Raw genomic sequence first — 18,928 nt, 5'->3', positions numbered from 1 at the left:
CCCTGGAAGCCAGTAAAGAAAAACAAGCATTTACTGGAGCATCTACTGTTGCCAGAAAGCACAATATTCAAATATGCCTGGTTGGTGGTAATGAAATAAAGAATTCAATTTGTGTTAGCTTTATGTCATTGTGACAAAATACCTGGTAGAAGCAATTTAAAGGGAGCAATTAATTATTCCGGCTCATGGTTTTAGATGTTTAAGTATATCATGGCAGGGAGACCAGAGCAGAGTAGTTCACACATAGCAAATGGAGCAATGTGCTACAGGCCACTCATCTCATGATGGATGAAAAGAATATCTGAGCTAGTGGGCTCAGATCAGTGTCTTTTATTTCATCCTGGACTCCAGGTCTAAAGGACAGTTCTTCCCACACTCAGGGTAGATTTCACTCCTTTATTTAATTCTTTCTGGAAATGTCCTCACAGACATACCCAGAAATGTGTCTTAGTAATATTAGATGTTTATCAATTCAAGTAAATTGACATACCAAATTAACCATCATGGGCTGGGAATATGGCCTAGTGGTAAATTGCTCGCCTCATGTACATGAAGCCCTGGATTTGATTCCTCAGCACCTCATATATAGAAAAAGCTGGAAGTGACGCTGTGGCTCCAGTGGTAGAGAGCTATCCTTGAGCAAAAAGAAGCCAGGGGCAGTACTCAGGCCCTGAGTTCAAGCCCCAGGACTAGCAAAAAACAAAACAAGCAAAACAGATTAACCATCATGCCATTTAAAGTGGTATCACTATAAAGGCAGGCAATTTAATAAAACCCTCATGAATCTCAACACATATATATGTAGAAATGAAAAAAAATTTATTCTGTGGAAAGCCATGAGTTCATAATGACATTCAAAGGGAATATACATTATATAGAGAAAAGATAAATACTTCCAACAAGAATAATGCACCACACTTTGACAATAAAGAAAAAAGTTTAATAATTAAAAAAAGAATAATGCAGCCAACAGTGCAACTTTGCATTCAAATTAGGATCAATTTCAGTAAAACAAATTGGGCAGTAAAAGATTATATAGTATATAACCTACACTAACCGAGGCCATTCCATAGCAAAGCAGAGTGGCACCATAATCTAAGGGAATATCAACTTGTATTAACCATGACAGTTAAATAAGTTCAGTATATAGGGTATTACATTACCACTTAAACATAATTTTGTCAGTGGTTAAGAGATTCTCATATACTTGATTTATAAATTTTATTTTTGTGGTGCTGAAGATCAAACAAAAGCCTTCAGCATGTAAGGCAAACACTCTACCACTTAAATTCAATTTAGTCCTTAGACTTTTTTTTTGCCAGTCCCCGAGCTTGAACTCAGGGCCTGAGCACTGTCCCTGGCTTCTTTTTGCTCAAGGCTAGCACTCTACCACTTGAGCCACAGCGCCACTTCAGGCTTTTTCTATATATGTGGTACTGAGGAACTGAACCTAGGGCTTCATGCATGTAAGGCAAGCAATCTACCACTAAGCCACATTCCCAGCCCCTAGTCCTTAGACTTTAAAAAATCAAATTGTAATCTACTTTTAAATGCTTAAGGGATTTTGAATGATTGAATTAAGTATGGACTTAGGTTTATAAGCAATGTCTAAATGCTTATGAACACTTATGAACAAGTGAATCTTGTTAGAAATTTGAGGTTCATATAATAAAAGATGATGATAATAAACAGGTTTGCAAATGGTGTGCAATGTTCAGGGAAACCTTTCTATATACCTTTCAATATATAAATATATCTACAAACAAATACATTACTTACTGATATTACAGATATACACATATATATGTACATACACATATATACATGCACACATGCACGCACGCGTACACACACACATTTGGGGGAGAGATCAGTCATGGGACTTGGGGTATGGGTGTTGTCCCTGAGCTATTTTTGCTTAAGGCTAGCACTCTACCACTTTGAGCCACAGTACCAATTCCAGTTTTCTGGTGGATAATTGGAAATAAGAGTCTCGTGACTCTCTTACCTAGGTTGGCTTTGAACCACGATCCTCAGATCTCAGCCTCCTGAATAGCTAGGATTACAGGTGAGAGCCACTGGTGCCCGGCAGAAAATTTAATACTTTTTGTAAGCTAAGTGATCACTGACCAAAATACAAGCTGGGTTTTTAAGTTTTTAGCATAAAATTTCAACAGAAACATAACATGTGCAAGTACATCTTAACATTTAAGAAATATTAGCTTATAAAATTTATGCCTAGTACTTATTAAGATCAAAGACGTATATATAGCATAGATAAATGGTCTCTTTAAATTACAAAATTAAATTGTAAGAAGGAACCTGGGGGTGTAGCTTAGTAAAAAGAAAGCTTGCCTAGCTAGCTGGTCATGGGCAACATCACAAAAAACAAAAAGACAAAAAACAGCTTTTACACTACAATTGGAGTTGAGTAGCTGAAACAGAGGCTTTATGGCTATGAAGATCAAAATGTTTATCAAATGATTTACAAACTAAGAAGTTTGTAAATTCTGTTAAATAACATGCTAGCATGAAAAATACATAAAGTTGTTGTCTCTATAATACAATGTTCACTTAAGCAAAAACTCGGGATACCAAGAATCTATCAGAAGAAAAATGAACAATCACTTAAAAAATATATATATACATATTTCTACTACTGTTACTTTGATAATGTTTGGGCAATAATGGAAGTCTATTTAATGTTTGAAAAGATAGATACAGAGACTAAAAATCAGACTCTACTATCTGGCTGACTCTGGATAGTATGTACAAAGGTCTCTATCAGAGAGCAATGTTTCTAAAAGCAATGAGCTAGAAAAAACTTCAAGAGGGGCTGGGAATATGGCCTAGTGACAAGAGTGCTTGCCTCATATACATAAAACCCTGAGTTCGATTCCCCAGCACCACATATACAGAAAATGGCCAGAAGTGGCGCTGTGGCTCAAGTGGCAGAGTGCTAGCCTTGAGCAAAAAGCCGCCAGGGACAGTGCTCAGGCCCTGAGTCCAAGGCCCAGGACTGGCAAAAAAACCCAAAAAACCTTCAAGGAACAACTTCAATGTCTACAATATGGATAAATCAAATGCATATACATATGTCATTGGTCAAAAAGGATAATTCAAAATCTACAAAACAATGTTGAGTAACAAAATAGAATTCAAGCTGGGTAATGGTGGCTCAAGCCTGTTTTCCTAGCTATTCAGGAGGCTGAGACCTGAGGATCATGGTTGGTTGTAAATCAGCTTAGGCAGGAAAGTCCACTAGACTCTTATCTCCCAATTAATCACCAAAAAGCTGAAAGGGGAGCTGTGCCTCAAGTAGTAGAGCATTATCATTGAGTATAGAAGCTCAGGAATAACCTAGGCCCCACACCAAAATAATTGTGTAGATCTTAAAACAGACACGAAACATGCCATAATCTTAATTATAGTTATAGATGGACTGGAAGGATATATATTAAAAATCTAAAATAACAGGGCTTAAATTATGGCTCAGGGATGTAGAATGCTTGCCCAGTGAGCACACAGCCCAGAGTTCCAGTATTGCTATAAAAATTAAAAAACCCTAAAAATAAAAACTTATGAGCAAACAATGAATCAGGAAAATAGGTAGGCGAGACCCTGTGATCACTGGTTATCACAAATGTAAAGAGGATAAGAGATTACTACTATTTTGTCCACTACAGTTCACAAAGAATAAGTTCTAAATGAAGGTTGGACAGTTTTTATGTCTTTACATAAAAACACCCCCAAAAGTTACTTTTTTGTGAAATAACTTACCTTTGGGAATAAAATCTAAAGCACTATAATAAGAGTTGTGATTATACCCCTTTTAACTTTGCTTCATGGTTATGAATCCTCCAATTATATTTTTAATGTATCTTCAGATTTCAAAAGACATCATTGGAACACAATGCAAATGTAAAATCATTTGAGTACATCACACTAATTGTTAAAGAAAAGTAGAATACCATGTAAAAATCAAACATTACTGTGTATAATATTTATGATTTGGTGGCTGAATAGTAATTTTTACAAGGAAAGTGAGACCTTGTTGATGACACCGGCGGCTCATGCCTGTAATCCTACTCAGGAGGCTGATATTTGAGGATCATGTTTGAAGATAGCCCAGGCAGGAATGTCTGTGAGACTCGTATTTCCAATTAACTACTAAAACGCTGGAAATGGGGCTGTGGCTCAACTGGTAGAGCATTAGTTTTGAGCATAAAAGCTCAGGACCAGTGACTAGAGTATAAGTTCAAGCCCCCGGACTAGCACATACATAAAAAAAAAAATGGGACTTGTTTAGTCATACTGCTAAAAAAAATCATATAATTATGATTAGATACATATGTAGTTTGTCATAAATCTCATTGGATAGATTTGGCATGTAGCAGTTTTCTTCTACTAAAGTAAACAAATTATATTTTTTACCACAGGTAAGAAGTCTTTTGAATTCCAAACTATGAATTGGTTGAGCTCGTGATTAAAATCCCACTAGTAGAGACAGTGGCAATTTTGGAAATCAATGATTTTGAAATGACTCCAGCATTTTTATTTTTGTGTGAGTGTATATGACACAAGAATTTGTTAGTAATCCTAGATAATTTTACAAGAGATCTTTGTAAAAGTACCTATAATGATGTATGGCATATAGTGTTAGTGCTGACATTTTTCCTAACTCCTACCCTCACAGTTCCCCAATAGGCCCAAAAAGGTTTTAATGTCTAACTCTGTGATGGCTAGTTTTCTACAACTGACTAATGTAGGCCGAAAAGAGTAGTAAAACTCAAGAACAATACATTGCCTTTATATTAATGAAGAAATGAGTGATGTGCTGAATAACACCCCTGATAGTGAGACAGATAGAGACCTTCTCTCAAAAGAAATAAAGGTTCATTTGAAAAATGAGCTGGAGCTCCCAAAGGACAAACTGTAGCTTGGAAACTAAAAAAGTATGTTCTTAAATCATACTGGGATAGTACTATACAGTCCCAAACTGTTTGCACTGTTGGGATAGTACTATACAGCCCCAAACTGTTTGCACTGTATTTTGTTTGGTCAAGCAACTTCTTAAATTATCTATTCTGTACTCATATGGTAACATGTCTAGAATCTAAGCCATAAATTAATGGTTCACAGAACACAAGGGGCTCATAAAAAGGGAAAGGAAATGGTCAGATCTTTTCATTTTAGAACTGTGATATCAGAAAGGATTCTACATCGGTTACCAGAGGTAAAAACTTGAATCAAAAGATGGAGTACACATGAAAGTTTTTTTAACAAAGGAACTTTTCAAAAACAGAATGGGCTACTTTCTAAGACTATAAGTCTTGAGTCACTAGATAGAGAAAAGACTGAATGAGCATTTACTGGGATACTACAAAAGATTATACATTAGGAGAAAAACATCTTTCCTAATTCCCAAATAGGTCTAAATTCTAAAGTTTATCCACAAGCTAAATGGCTATAGAAGCTTCCTTGTTTTCATTCCTATTTCCCATCTTGCTTGTGGGGGTGGGGGGGAGGGGACGGAGGTATCAGAATATACCACCCTGAAATATGCTATTTAGCACAAAGATCATTTTTATTTGAACTGAGAATAAACAAGAAGCCCTCTCATAGAAGCAACTTGTGAAAAATGAGGACTCGCCCAGGTTTTCTGACCATGAGATGGAGCTGCACAAATAAGGCTTGCTAAAATGGCCTTTATTATTTGTTAGTTTCTATTTAACTTCTCATAGTTTAATTTCCCTAGAGGACTAAACCCTTCTTCCTCAGTCTTACCTCCAAAACTTTATCAATCTTTGTTTACATCAACTCTTGGGATTGATTTCTTTTGTCTATATAAAAATTAACATTTTAAAAAGGTGTGTAGGGGCTGGGAATATGGCCTAGTGGCAAGAGTGCTTGCCTCCTTTTCATGAAGCCCTGGGTTCAATTCCCCAGCACCGAATATATAGAAAACCGCCAGAAGTGGCGCTGTGGCTCAAGTGGCAGAGTGCTGGCCTTGAGCAAAAAGAAGCCAGGGACAGTGCTCAGGCCCTGAGTCCAAGTCCCAGAACTGGCAAAAAATAAATACAAATAAAAAAGTGTGTAGTCTTCTCCTATTAACCAGTCTTATTCTATCAATGTAGTCTTAGCTATCTGGAGGGTCAAGAGATAAGAGGCTTATGTGAATGCAGGAGATCAGCCTCTAACACAAGCAAAGCCTGGTTCAAAACAAACAAAAAACAATCTTTTCATTATTGGACTGAGAGCAGCTGATGCCTAGCTCATTTTCACACTATCTGGGCCATTTAATTAGCACCCAATAAATAGTCATTTAAAGAATGTTTATCCGTGTTTATTCTACAAAGGAGTTTGAAGGTTTAAGGTAGATGAGCTTTCATTCTGTGTTTTGATAGCTACTACTAAGGCAGAAAGGTAAGTTTCCAATCTAGCAACCTTTATTGTTTTCTACCCTTTCCCTTTACCCACTCCACAAACATATGCCAGAACTACCTTCTTAATGCACATTTCCAGTCATGTACAAAGCCACCTGCTGCCCGAAGTGGCCATAGTTCATGAGAGGTGGTGTAGTTTGGTGTCTGGAAAACTTTTCATGTACAAATTTACATTCACAATACCTAAAAAGAAAAGGCTTAATGTAAGGACTTCAAGACTCAGGTGAGTTCACTCAATTTCCAGGAAAATGTATCTGACAATTACCATCCACTAAGCAATTCCTTTGCTACCATTTACTTCAACGCTAGGCTTAATTCAAATCAAAGTAAGCAAGGCAGTGACTTTTCACAAAGGACTTATGATTCTCTATAGAACACATTGGGAAAGGGTAAAAAATCAAATAGTTCATCAGACCATAATAATCCCTCTCAGATGCTGGATCATCATAGGTTTTGCCAAAACTGCCTGGGATTCACTTGGACGGGTACTCTGGAACTCATGTAGAGAAAGCAAAATAAGTATTAGTGCTTTCATGACACATCAAGAGAAAATATAAGACTGGAGTAAAAAAAAAACAACAAAAACTGTCATGTTTATCCAGCCGGCATCACATTCCACAAGAGACCTTCCGCCCCCCACCCCCCAATTGGAAAAACTTGGTCTAAAGTGACCACCACTTTTGAACGGTCCCCCACCCCCACCCCAGTCACCACCTCCTCCAACTCCGGAAGGTAGAAGACAACCAGCCAGCCCCTCAGGTCTTCGTGTTCGAGTACCCAGAAGCAGGCAGCAAACGGCCTGAACCGAGCTCCAGGCACCTCTCCTGTGGTGAGTCGGGACAGCCGTCCTCCAGCCCCACGGCGGGTAGGGGTGTGGACGCCGGCCGCGGGCTTCAAAGGCTTTGTTTTGGTTACCCCCTCGTCCCAGCTGGGGGGCCGGGCCGGGAGGCCGCAGGGCAGACGGTGGGGAACCACGGCGGCCCGCCTCCCGAGCTTCCGCGCCAGGATTCCCCCGTACCCACCCCGAGAGGTCGAAGCCGCCACTGAGCTCCGGTCCCGGGAAACGGATCCCGAACGGAGAAGAAGGGTGGCGGGCGCACCGCGGGCAGGGAGGGAGGAGAGGCTCGCGCAACGCTCACCTGGGAGCCGTGGCGGCTACGGCTCCTCGAGCGCCGCGCGGGGCGTTCGCGGCTTCACTCGCAGCCTATCACGCACGCACGCACGCACGTACGCACGCGCCTGCGCGCCCCCCAGACCCGGCATGCTGTTCCCCGCGGCGCGCGCGCCCCCGAGATCCCTAAGCCAGGCAGCTGCTTCCGGAAACGGAGGATGTGGAAGGGAAAATAGGAGAAAGCCTGGGAGTTCCGAACCTGTGGGAGGGTGTGGGAGGCGGCAGAGCCGGCGCGTGTCGCTACTGCCATCCGCGTCACAGAGTGGTCGCGGGAGGGAAGGTGAGCCCAGGCCTGCCTGCCTTAAATAAGCTACAGTCTTTCTCCCATCGCCGACTTGGAGCGGTAGGTTGAGAGCCTTGAATGGGGAAGGCCGTTTGGGTCATGTTGTTACTACTCTTACTTGCCAAAACGACAGTAATTGAAATGGAAGGTGATTGTCTTCGTGGTGATTTATATCTGCAAATTTATGTCCAAACTCGTTCCCTGCACCAGTGAAAGCCCTCCTGCTGGTCCAGGAGGTGTAGCTAAGACGATTTAAGGTAAAAATGATGCCAAGGCCAGTGGCTCTCGACTGTCATCCTAGCTAATCAGGAGGCTGTGATCTGAAGATCACGGTTCAAAGCCAGCAGGAAAACCTAGGAAGCCGGGAGTGGTGCTGTGGTTCACGTCGCAGTGCTAGGCCTTGAGCAGCAATGCTCAGGGACAGTGCCCAGGCCCTGCCTGAGTTCAAGCCCCAGTACCGGTATACACATTCTTCACCATGTATTCAATGCTCCTATTTCTTGCTTTTGAACTCTCAGGCATATGGTTGACATTGTGGAATAACATCGTGGAATAACGGCAACCCAAGACTGTCTACCTCCTGATCCCTAGAACACATGGATATGTGGCTTCACCTGGCAAATGAGGTTTAGGTGGTGCGATTGGAAATACAAATTTTAGAAAATAAATGTGAACTATCCACATCACTAGAGTCCTTATAAGAGGAGAGGCAACAAGTTCAAAGTATAAAAATGAGATTGGAGTGAAGTGAGGAAGAGACAGTGAGTCAAGGTATGCAGGCCAACTCTGGAAGCTGTAAAGGGATAGGAAATGGATTCTCTGATTTTAAATTCCTGAATTCCAGAATTGTGAACCTCTAAATTGTGTTATTTGCTAAGCAGCAATAGGATACTAATACATTAAGTGCTGAGAAAAAAAAATATTCCCGTAAGAAAACAAACTTAAGGAAATAACAGATTTAACTATAGCCTAAGGAATCTCAGGTAAGGAATAGTGTATATTCTAAACATGTTTTATTTCTGTACCAGTAAGTTTTTTTTTCTGTTCGCTAGAGGAAAGGATTTCATTTTATTTTGTTTTATAAAATTGTTTTGACACTAGGGCTGGGATGTAGCTCAGTGGCAAAGCGCTTGCCTAGCAAGTGCAACGTCCTGGGTTCAATCCCCAGTACCAAAAAAGAAAACACAAAAAAATACAGTTAAAAAAAAACCCAACCAAAAATTATTTTGACACTAATTCCCAGGGATAGGTACCTATTTTTGCTCATAAGTTTATTATACAAAGACCTTAAATAGACATATATCCAAAGAAGATACACAAATGACCAATAGCTCATGAAAAAATGTGGAACATCATTAATCATTAAGGTAATGGAAGTGAAAATCACAGTGTACTACCATTTCACCCCTACAAGGATAGCTATATTTTAAAAATGCTTCCTGAAAAGAATAAAATAAGTAACAAAAAGGACTGTCTAAGCTGTATAGGTATTTGAACCCTGTGTACTGCTTGTATGAATGTAAAATAGAGCAGAATACAGTGTAGCATCTCTGAAAAGTAAAACACTGAAAATTGAGAGCCAGACATTCTACTTGAGGATATATATATCCAACAGAATCAAAAGCAGGGTATCAAAACATATTTGTATGCTTTTGTAACAGCATTATTCCTAATAGCTTAAACATAGAAACATCCCAGGCATCCATCAATAAGATAAAATATTATATATGTGGTTATATATATATGAAGGGATGTTGCTTAGCCCATAATGAATAAAATTCTGATACATGCTAAATAAATAGATGAGCTTTAAAGTATTTCCCTACACTAAAGCATAGGGAAATAAGACACAAGAGGATGGATTACTGTATAATTTGTGTGAGGTTACCCAGAATTATCACATTGATGAATCCAGAAAGCAGAATGCTGGCTCCCAGGAAAGGGGAATTGTTTGATGGACACAGAGTTTAAGTATGGATGGATAATGTTCTGGAGATGATAGTGGTAATAATTACAAAACAATGTAAATTTACTTAATGTTACTACACTATACATATATATAATCAAAGTACTTTATAGGCATGTATGAAAATAGAGTAATGAAACAAAATTGTTTTAAAAAGGGGGAGTAAGAACATAATATAATAATCAAGGTATATCAAATGCATGTATGGAAATATCACCATGAAACCCTTATGTACAATTGATGCTAATAAAAAAGAAATAAAACTGCATATTGAATTATTTATTTGGTGGCTGGGAATATGGCCTAGTGGTAGAGTGCCTGCCTTACATACATGAAGCCCTGGATTCTTTTCCTCAGTACCACATATATGGAAAAAGTCAGAAGTGGTGCTGTGGCTCAAGAGGTAGAGTGCTAGCCCTTGAGCCAAAAAAAAAGGCAGCCAGGGACAGTGCTCAGGCCCTGAGTCCAAACCCCAGGACTGGCCAAAAAAAAAAAAAAATTACTTGTATGTTGTGTATATTTTGCCATAATAAAAAATAAAGATTTGAAAGTATGTATCTTGAAGTAATTTTGACTATTTTGGTGGGCTATCAATTAGTAGGTATCATCTTATCCCAGGTATGTTAAGTCACTCAGGTTGCTACAACAAAATCTTGTTGGCTTACGAACAACAAACCTTTCTCACAGTTCTGGAGACTGGGAAGTTCAAGACCAAGATGCTAGTAGATTAAGTGTCTGGTGAGGGCTTGATTCCTCATTCAGAGATAGTTTCTTCTCTCTGTGTCTTCATGTGGTCTAAGAAGTCTAGCCATTTTTTTATGAGGGCATTAATCCAGTCATACAAACTGCCCTTGTGACCTAATAACCTCCAGCAGCCTTCCTCCTAACATCAACACATTGATGACTAGATTTCATTGTAGGAATTTTGTGGGAGATATAAAGATTCTGATCATAATAAATTATTCAGACCCTAATAATTATCTGAATTATTCAGGCAAGCATTCACTCAATAATTGAACCCATAACAAATAGAGTGAAATAGCATATAGATGAGCTCAAAGAGGGTATTGGCCAGTTTGTATTTTGGAGACAATTATTAAGAAGTCACAATTTATTTTCTTAATAATTTTCCAATCACTAGTATTGGATATCAAATTTAGGTGAGTTTGTAATTCCTTGTGTTATGTTTCATTACTTGAAAACAGATATCTGGGATTTATAGACAAATTTCATTCTGGCAATGGTTGTCCTATATAGTTGTCCACTATCTCCATTGACTCTATTTTCACCCCAGTTCTTTTTGTCTCGTAAACAGGTTAAGAAAAATATCAACTCGAGACCAGAGTGTGAATTTAAACAGTAGATGCTACTACTGGTTCGAGTATTCAGATGATCTATTAGAACTAATGCTTCAAATAGTGGTAAGTTGTTAAAAGTAAAACAAATAAACAACTGATTTTTTAAAAAATTCCATATGTAAGCTGCTCCTTTATTCCTAGATGGATCATATAGTCTGCTTTGACTACAGGGATATTAGGAAACATAACAGGAGCAACATGTTAAAAGAACTCACACATTTGCATGAAACTTTGGAGAAGTATAGCCCAAGCTAACCTATTGGAGGATAAGAACACAGGACACGGAGACCATCTCAACAGAGAGTCCACAAACCAGTATCAGTATCAGTAGGTGCATATCAGTAGGTGCAGCTCTGTTACTGATCTCTGCCAAGAGCCGGCTGACCCCAGCCCACACTGCTGACCCACAGAACAATAGGAAGTAATGTTACTGTCATTAGGGGTAGGGATTTGTTATGTGACAGCAGATAGCCAACACTTAGATAAGTTGAAATTGTCCTTTTTGGTTTTTTTCTTGTCAGTCCTAGAGCTTCAACTCAGGGTCTGAGCACTGTCCCTGGCTTCTTTTTGCTCAAGGCTAGCACTCTACCACTTGAGTTACAGCGCCACTTCCCGTTTTTTCTGTGTATGTGGTGCTGAGGAAGTGAACTCAGAGCTTCACACATGCTAGGAGAGCACTCTACACATTCGCAGCCCAGATTCGCAGCCCAGATTGTCCTTTTTATGATGTGCCCTTTGTCTTGAGACCAGCTAATTTAGTTTCCAATATCTTTTTTCAATTTTTATTTATTTTTATTTTACTATTATAAAGGTGATGCATAGAGGAGTTAGTTTCCAACATCTTATTATTGAATTTCTTTTAACATTAATAACAAATGTAGTTCTGTATAAATTTCCCATTATCTTTACTTATGAATGTGGAACCCCAGTCACTATTTTATTCATAGGTTAGTTATTTTCCAAGCATTATTATATGTTTCTGTTGAGCTTGAGAAGTCACAACTTGTTTTTATGGTATTTTATAGTTTATTACCTTTTTTTACTTTTTGCCAGGGTCAGGATTTGAAGTTAGGGCCTCACACACTCATTTTGATTTCTTTCTTTCTTTTTTTTTTTTTTTTTTTGCCAGTCCTGGGCCTTGGACTCAGGGCCTGAGCACTGCGCCTGGCTTTTTGCTCAAGGCTAGCACTCTGCCACTTGAGCCACAGCGCCACTTCTGGCCATTTTCTATATATGTGGTGCTGAGGAATTGAACCCAGGGCTTCATGTATATGAGGCAAGCACTCTTGCCACTAGGCCATATTCCCAGTCCCTCATTTTGATTTCTTAATCATGACTGGCACTTGAACCATTCCTCTAACTCTACTTTTTGCTGGTTATTTTGGAGATAGAGTCTCATGGACCTTTCTGCCATGGCTGTCTTCAAGCCTCTTGATTTCAGCCTCCTGAGCAGCTGGGATTACAGGTGTCAACACTGCCACCTGCCTACCTTTTGAAGTTTAATAATATTTCTCTTCTCTCCCTCATTTCTTTCCCTCTCTCCTTAGACATTTATTTCCTTTTATCTCTTTATGTATTTTCCATAAACTACACTTTGCTGTTAAGTTTATAAGGAATGTCTGCTGACTTGGAAGCACAGAGGGTACTTTGAGACAGTTTCCCACCATAGGTTTACATGTCTCCAGCTCTACATTAGTCTTGGGGAAAATACAGCTGTGTCTGAAGATTATGGTCTTAAGTTATAGACCTGGGATGGCAGTAAACATCATATCAGTTTTCCCTTTACTGGTTCAACTTATAGTCACGTGGGCACTTGTTAGAGTGCTAAGGTGCTGCTATTTCACAAAGCAACAACATTAAACATTTTAAAGCATGGAATAGAAGTCTGTAGCTCATGGAAAAGTTGTGTTTCTCCTCTGAACTATGAGATGACTTAAATCATGGTTTTTCATAAGTGCGATGTTATGGTGGTAAATGTATAAGCTCTAGATGTACACCATTTATAACGTTAAACGTACATGTAGTAAATCTAGCTCCTACGCATAGATAACCAGATTCTAGCTATAATATATATTAGCTTTGTAATGAGCATGCTGATTTACCCATGACTCAGTTTCCCCATGTGTCAAAAGATATAACAGTATCAAAGCTGTAATGAAAATGAAGTATTTCCAGCCAATAAATATTAAAAACAGAAGGCTTTATGAAAATGGAAAACGTAAATACATTTAATATACAGATACATAAAATAACTTAGGATTAAATGTTAGGGATCATTTTTAGATCTCTTCTTCTGTCATTTGCAATCCATTTTAGACAAATTTATTATGAAGGCCTGGAACGAATATGTCAGTCAACAGTATATAATGGACACCATAGTCTTTTTTTTTTTTTTTTTTTTGCCAGTCCTGGGGCTTGGACTCAGGGCCTGAGCACTGTCCCTGGCTTCTTTTTGCTCAAGGCTAGCACTCTGCCACTTGAGTCACAGCGCCACTTCTGGCCATTTTCTGTATATGTGGTGCTGGGGAATCGAACTCAGGGTTTCATGTATATGAGGCAAGCACTCTTGCCACTAGGCCATATCCCCAGCCCACACCATAGTCTTTTCTTTTGCATAACTATCTCCTATGTAATAATTTTGTTTTAAAACAATAAATATTTATTTCATATGAACTTTGAATGTTTTGCTTGTTGAAGTGACAGTAATACGACTTACTCACAGATGGAATTATTCCTTATTGAAAAACACAGTATAGTCACAGTATCTGAAAATACTTATTTTTCTCATGTGCTCCCCAGAAGTCAGACCATAAATACATTTATTGGAAACCAGTAAAAAGCTTTCTGAGATTGAATTCTTCATTAAAGAAGCATGAGGAGAGTTCCTAGGCTGTTACTTGTAGATATTTCCGAAATCATTTCTAACTTACTTTTCTTCCTGTTTCCATTCCTAATTTGTTCACTCAACTCTTTCACTCCACTTACAGCAACCAGTAATCTCTTCAGGATTCTTCTATTTCCATTATCCATCAAAGACATGTGCTGCTTTATTAGCCTCAGCAGTGCAGCGATTGCTAGTGTTTATGCAGCATACTGACATCTCTTTTGGCAAGCATCATCTGTGTACTACCGGCTGGGACTGTAAGAAGAGAAAAATATGTACTCCAAACATTATTTGGACCACTCTCGTTTGCGTGGGTAACAGTTGGCAAGAAAAAACATAGAACTGGAGTCAAACTGGTTACAGCAGCTGTGTACACCCTCGGGCACCAGGCCGAGTTCTTCCGGCCTTTTTCCTACCTAGATCACATTTCTACATTTGTCTGATTCCTCTCCTTCGGCGGATGAGTGGGGAAGGAGAGAAAGTATCAGTGACACGCTGTTAAATGCGAGGCTCAGGACTGGTACCCGTTTAATCTGAATGGAGCAAACAGTAGAAAGTGGGTTGGTTGCACGCGGGGAGCCGAGCGATCTGCCAGCAAGGCTAGGAGAAGTGGAGGCGCAGGTAAAGAGTCGGTGGCGAGAATTTAAAGGGATGGCCTGAGTCAGAATTACAATCGCTTCTGACACCTGCAGCAAAAATTTCCACCAACTGACTCCGTCCTGGCGGAGTGGAGAGGAGGGGGAGCGCGGGAAAAAGCAGGGCGCGCTGCGATTGGTCGCGCCCCTTCCTCCGAGGCCCGCCCCCGCGCCGTGGGTGGGCGGCCCTGCGGCCCCTCCCCGCTGTCACTCAGCGGCCGCGCGGCCCCCTCCCCCTCCCGCCGCTCCGGGCGGCCCCCGCCCCCGCCCCGCCCGCGTCAGGCCTCGCGGGCTTCAGTCACAACACGGTCCCGCTACCTGGGCGCTTCGGTCCGCTTGCTGTGGACCCGGCGCCGGCTGGAGAGCCTGAGCGGGTGCCGGGAGGGGCTTCGGCGGCGTCTGTGAGCGCGGTTCCCTCCGAGGGCCGCCGGCCAGGGCATGAGCGCGGGCTCCCTCTGCCTCCCGAGCGGCGGCGGGAGCGGCGAGGCCGGGAGGCGCCGCGCAGAGGCCACCGTCCAGGGCAGCGCCGGGGGGCAGCGGGGCGGGAGATGTGCCTGTCCTTAGCGGCCCAGGAAGCAGCATGCACCCCGATGCCACCGACAGCAGCGGCGCCGGCCTCGGCCCGGCGCCGGCCGCAGGCGAGCGCGGCCGTCCCGCCCCGGGCTCCGCGGGCCGGCCGCCGAGGGAGTCTGAGGGGAGCGCGCCGGCGGCGGCGGCGCCTCGGGGCCCGCGGGGCTGGAGCCGGTGGGTGCCGGTGGTCCTGCCCGTTCTCGCCGCAGTGGTCTTCTCCTTCCTGGGACCGGGCTGCTGGCTGGCGGCGGGAAGCGCGGGGCCGTGCACCGTCTTGCTCCGCCTCAGCCTGTACCTGAGCTGCGCGGCGGCCGCCCTCCTGCTGGGCACCCTCTGCGCCCTCGGCCGGAGCCTGCGCGCCTCGCCGCCCGACTTCTTAGCCGCCTGGAGCCGGGTGGCCACGGCCGCCCGCCGCCCGCTGGGGGTGAGTACCGGTCTCGGCTCCCCGCGCGCTCCACGGCCTCGGTGCCCGACCCCGGCGCGAGCTGTCCGCACTCGGACACCCCGCCGCCTGCGGCCTTTCTCGTCCGTCCGAGTTCCCCTCTGCACCCCGAAGCCGGAGGACCATGGGGTTGGGGAGGGGGTGGGAGCGACGCCCCTCGCGGCCGGGCTCCGGGCTCCCCGGGCTTTGCCGACGCGCACTGGGCTCTGTGGTTACTCATCCACAGTCCACAGCCACAACCTACAGAGCTGAAGCCAAACGTGCGGTGTGGCTGTGCAGCGGGCGCGGCGCCTGGGAACTGGGGTCACAACACTCCCCGGATCGGATTGGGCTCTTCCAGCAGCTCTCGGTGGGAGAGAACTTTCTGACCATTTACAGACGGGGAAACTTAGCTAGGTTACCTACCTAGTACCCCACATTCCCGGTCCCTGTACACCTCCTCCCACACCGGGCTGTCTTCCACCATGTTGTTGGTAAGTAGTAGTAACGCAGCCCCATTGCAGCCCCCGACGGTGTGTGATTTTAAAAACGGAACGCCAGAAAACACTGTAGTTGGCAAAGAAAGGAAAGCTGGCATCTAGGACATTAGGGAGGTGGTTAAGATATGTAGGAAATTACTATTTTAAATTGCATTTTTTCCCCCAGTGTCAAACTTTCTCTTACCTCCCTCCTTCCTTTCTCATAAGGATTTATTGTAACATGAACTCAGACCCAGTGATCCTGTCATGAAACTGAAAAAGAAAGAAAGAAAAAGAAAGCATCCCAGTGTGTCAGTTCAGAATGGTGTTGAGATCACGACTGAAGGATTGTAGGTAGGCAGGCAGGCACCCTCACTTAGTAAGTGGATCAATGATTCTTGGTATTAAGTATAGAACACTTCAGTAGTCTCAAGCATAAATTGTGTTTATTTCGCTTAAATCCTTACTTGTAAAGGTTTTTCGTCTCTAATTCAGCAAGAGTTGGTGAGCAAATGTGGTCCTTCTATTGTGGTTTTTTTTCCCTACAGGGATAGACTTCAAAAATTTTACCTCAACATCATTCTTCTTATAGATCTGCAAAAGATGTACCAATTCTTAAATATTTTAAGAAGTCATTATTCATTCAGTACATATTTGTTGAGCATCTTGTATGAATCAAGTTCTTCGGTGTTGTGGAAGCTGAGACTGAATCAAATCGCAATTTTACTATTTTTTTCTGGAGAATGTATTCCTGTGTGGGACCAGACTAAAAAAAAATTCGTTAAATAAGTAAATAAATGACTTTAGTATAGTGATAAATACGTCTGAAATAAATAAGAGTGACTTGTGAGCAAGGATAGTTTAAATGGTGAGATCAGGATCAAAGTCATAGTATTTAAGTCCACCTCTGAGGGCCTGGAAGCCTCCCATTTTGAGTTACCACTCCCCAACTCCCCAACTTAATAGATTTGGCTCTCTACAGATAAAATTTGTTTTGCCATTTTGAGATATGGCTTTCTAAAGGAAATAACGCTTGAAAAGTGATGGAAAATAAGCAGCATATATCTCCTCTTAGGTATAATATCTGAAGATTTCAGATAAGAGAAAAGATGAAATATAAAGAAAGTGACGATTGTGCCTTTTGAATTTGAATTTCTCTAATAGCTTTAGATAAGAAAATAAGTCATTAGGAAATTAGTTTCAAAGCTGTGCATTACTTAGAATTGAAATGTGTATTCACATAAAATTCTGTTTTCCTTATGGTACTGGTGCCATTTAGTCAAGCTAATATTTTGTGGCATTTGTAGTAATTTGTGTTTTAAAAATGTTCTTTTCTTTATGAATGGAAAGATGAGACACATAAACATGTGGTGTAGTATAAAGTATCTGTTCTGTGGGGATAGGCACTGGACCAGATGGGTCAACTAACATATGTGGAGGAGGAGTCTGTTAAGCAGTGAGCCAAATGGAACTTCTTAGGATAACTGACTCCTTCTCTACAGAAATTTCAATTTAAGGGGAAGGAAAGAATCCCTTTTTATTCCTTTTTTTTTTTTTTTTTTTGAGGTACTGAGTTTTTCACTCTGGATTGGTGGTTGCTAGGAAAGTCCTATACTATTGGAGCCTGGTATTCAATCCTTTTTGCCTTATTTTAAAAATAGGGTTTTTGTGTTTTTGTACCAGTTGGGCCTCAGATGGAGCTCCTCCTACATGTACCTCCTTCTTAGCTTTGATTACAGGTGTGTAGCACCATGGCTTGTTTTGTTTGAGATGGCTTTTTTTTTTTTTTTTGGCCAGTCCTTGGCCTTAAACTCAGGGCCTGAGTACTTGTTCCTAGCTTCTTTTTTGCTCAAGGCTAGCACTCTGCCACTCGAGCCCCAGCGCAGCTTCTGGCCATTTTCTACATATGTGGTGCTGGGGAATCGCACCCAGGGCTTCATGTACATGAGGGGAGCACTCTTGCCATGAGGCCATATTCCCAGCCCCAAGATGGCTTGCTTTTTTGACTTGGCTGGTCTTAAATTGCAATCATGCCTTTGCCTCCAGAATAGCTGAGATTACAGGTGTGCACCACTTATGAAAGCTAGAAGAAAGACTTTCCTGACTGGAAAACAATCTTTCACTTTTGTAAGTAGTGCATTTTGAAATCTTGTCTTTGCCTCCAGAATATCTGAGATTACAGGTGTGCACCACCTATGCAAGAAAGAAGAAATACTTTCCTGACTGGCAAACAATATTTTACTCTTATAAGTAGTATGTTTTGAAATCTTGTCTAGAGTTCAATATGGCAGACACTGTTATCTATCTTTCTATTCTTTTTTCCCAGTTTTTTTTTTTTTTGTAATTCTTATGTGGAGAGAGCAATGCATATACTGTTAAAAATAGGCAACTAGAGAAGCCTAAATTTAGGGGACAAAGAATGTTTTGATGATTCTGAATACTTTACAGTATAGTTATTAGTAGTAAAGGCCATAGAGTTAAGACCTACAATTTACTATTATCTCTTATACTTAATAGGAGCTGAAAGCTCAAGTGTGTTACTGAGGGGGAAAATGTGTGTGTGTGTGTGTGTGTGTGTGTGTGTGTGTTGTTATCACTAAACTAGGTTTTTTTCCTCCAATTAATCCTAGTATCTATTGGACTTCTTCTTTATGTAAAGGCTTTGATTTTACTTGAGAACCACTACTGATTAAGTAGTTAAAATAGTTTTTAACC

The 18,928-nt window shown here is 41.5% G+C and overlaps 2 protein-coding genes across 6 annotated transcripts in view; one reads left to right on the top strand and one right to left on the bottom strand.

Annotated features, from left to right (window-relative positions):
• Cfap97 (cilia and flagella associated protein 97) overlaps positions 1 to 7,660 on the bottom strand; it is a 29,130-nt gene extending 21,470 nt beyond the window's left edge. The window contains exon 1 of one of the 5 annotated variants that reach the window (XM_048330829.1): positions 7,586 to 7,660. The gene's annotated coding sequence lies outside the window, so the exon portion shown is untranslated. The other 4 variants (XM_048330833.1, XM_048330832.1, XM_048330831.1 and 1 more) reach the window with 4 other exon arrangements.
• A 7,518-nt stretch (positions 7,661 to 15,178) lies between these two features.
• The window catches only part of Snx25 (sorting nexin 25), a 95,148-nt gene continuing 91,398 nt past the window's right edge, over positions 15,179 to 18,928 (top strand). The window contains exon 1 of the mRNA XM_048330828.1: positions 15,179 to 15,737. Within this exon, the coding sequence (XP_048186785.1) occupies positions 15,324 to 15,737 (414 nt within the window). The 5' untranslated portion in view covers positions 15,179 to 15,323. The remainder of the gene's footprint in view (positions 15,738 to 18,928) is intronic.

Source organism: Perognathus longimembris, chromosome 21 (assembly GCF_023159225.1).
Source record: "Perognathus longimembris pacificus isolate PPM17 chromosome 21, ASM2315922v1, whole genome shotgun sequence".
Classification (NCBI taxonomy): Eukaryota; Metazoa; Chordata; class Mammalia; order Rodentia; family Heteromyidae; genus Perognathus; species Perognathus longimembris.
This window is presented reverse-complemented; position numbering and strand designations above follow the sequence as displayed.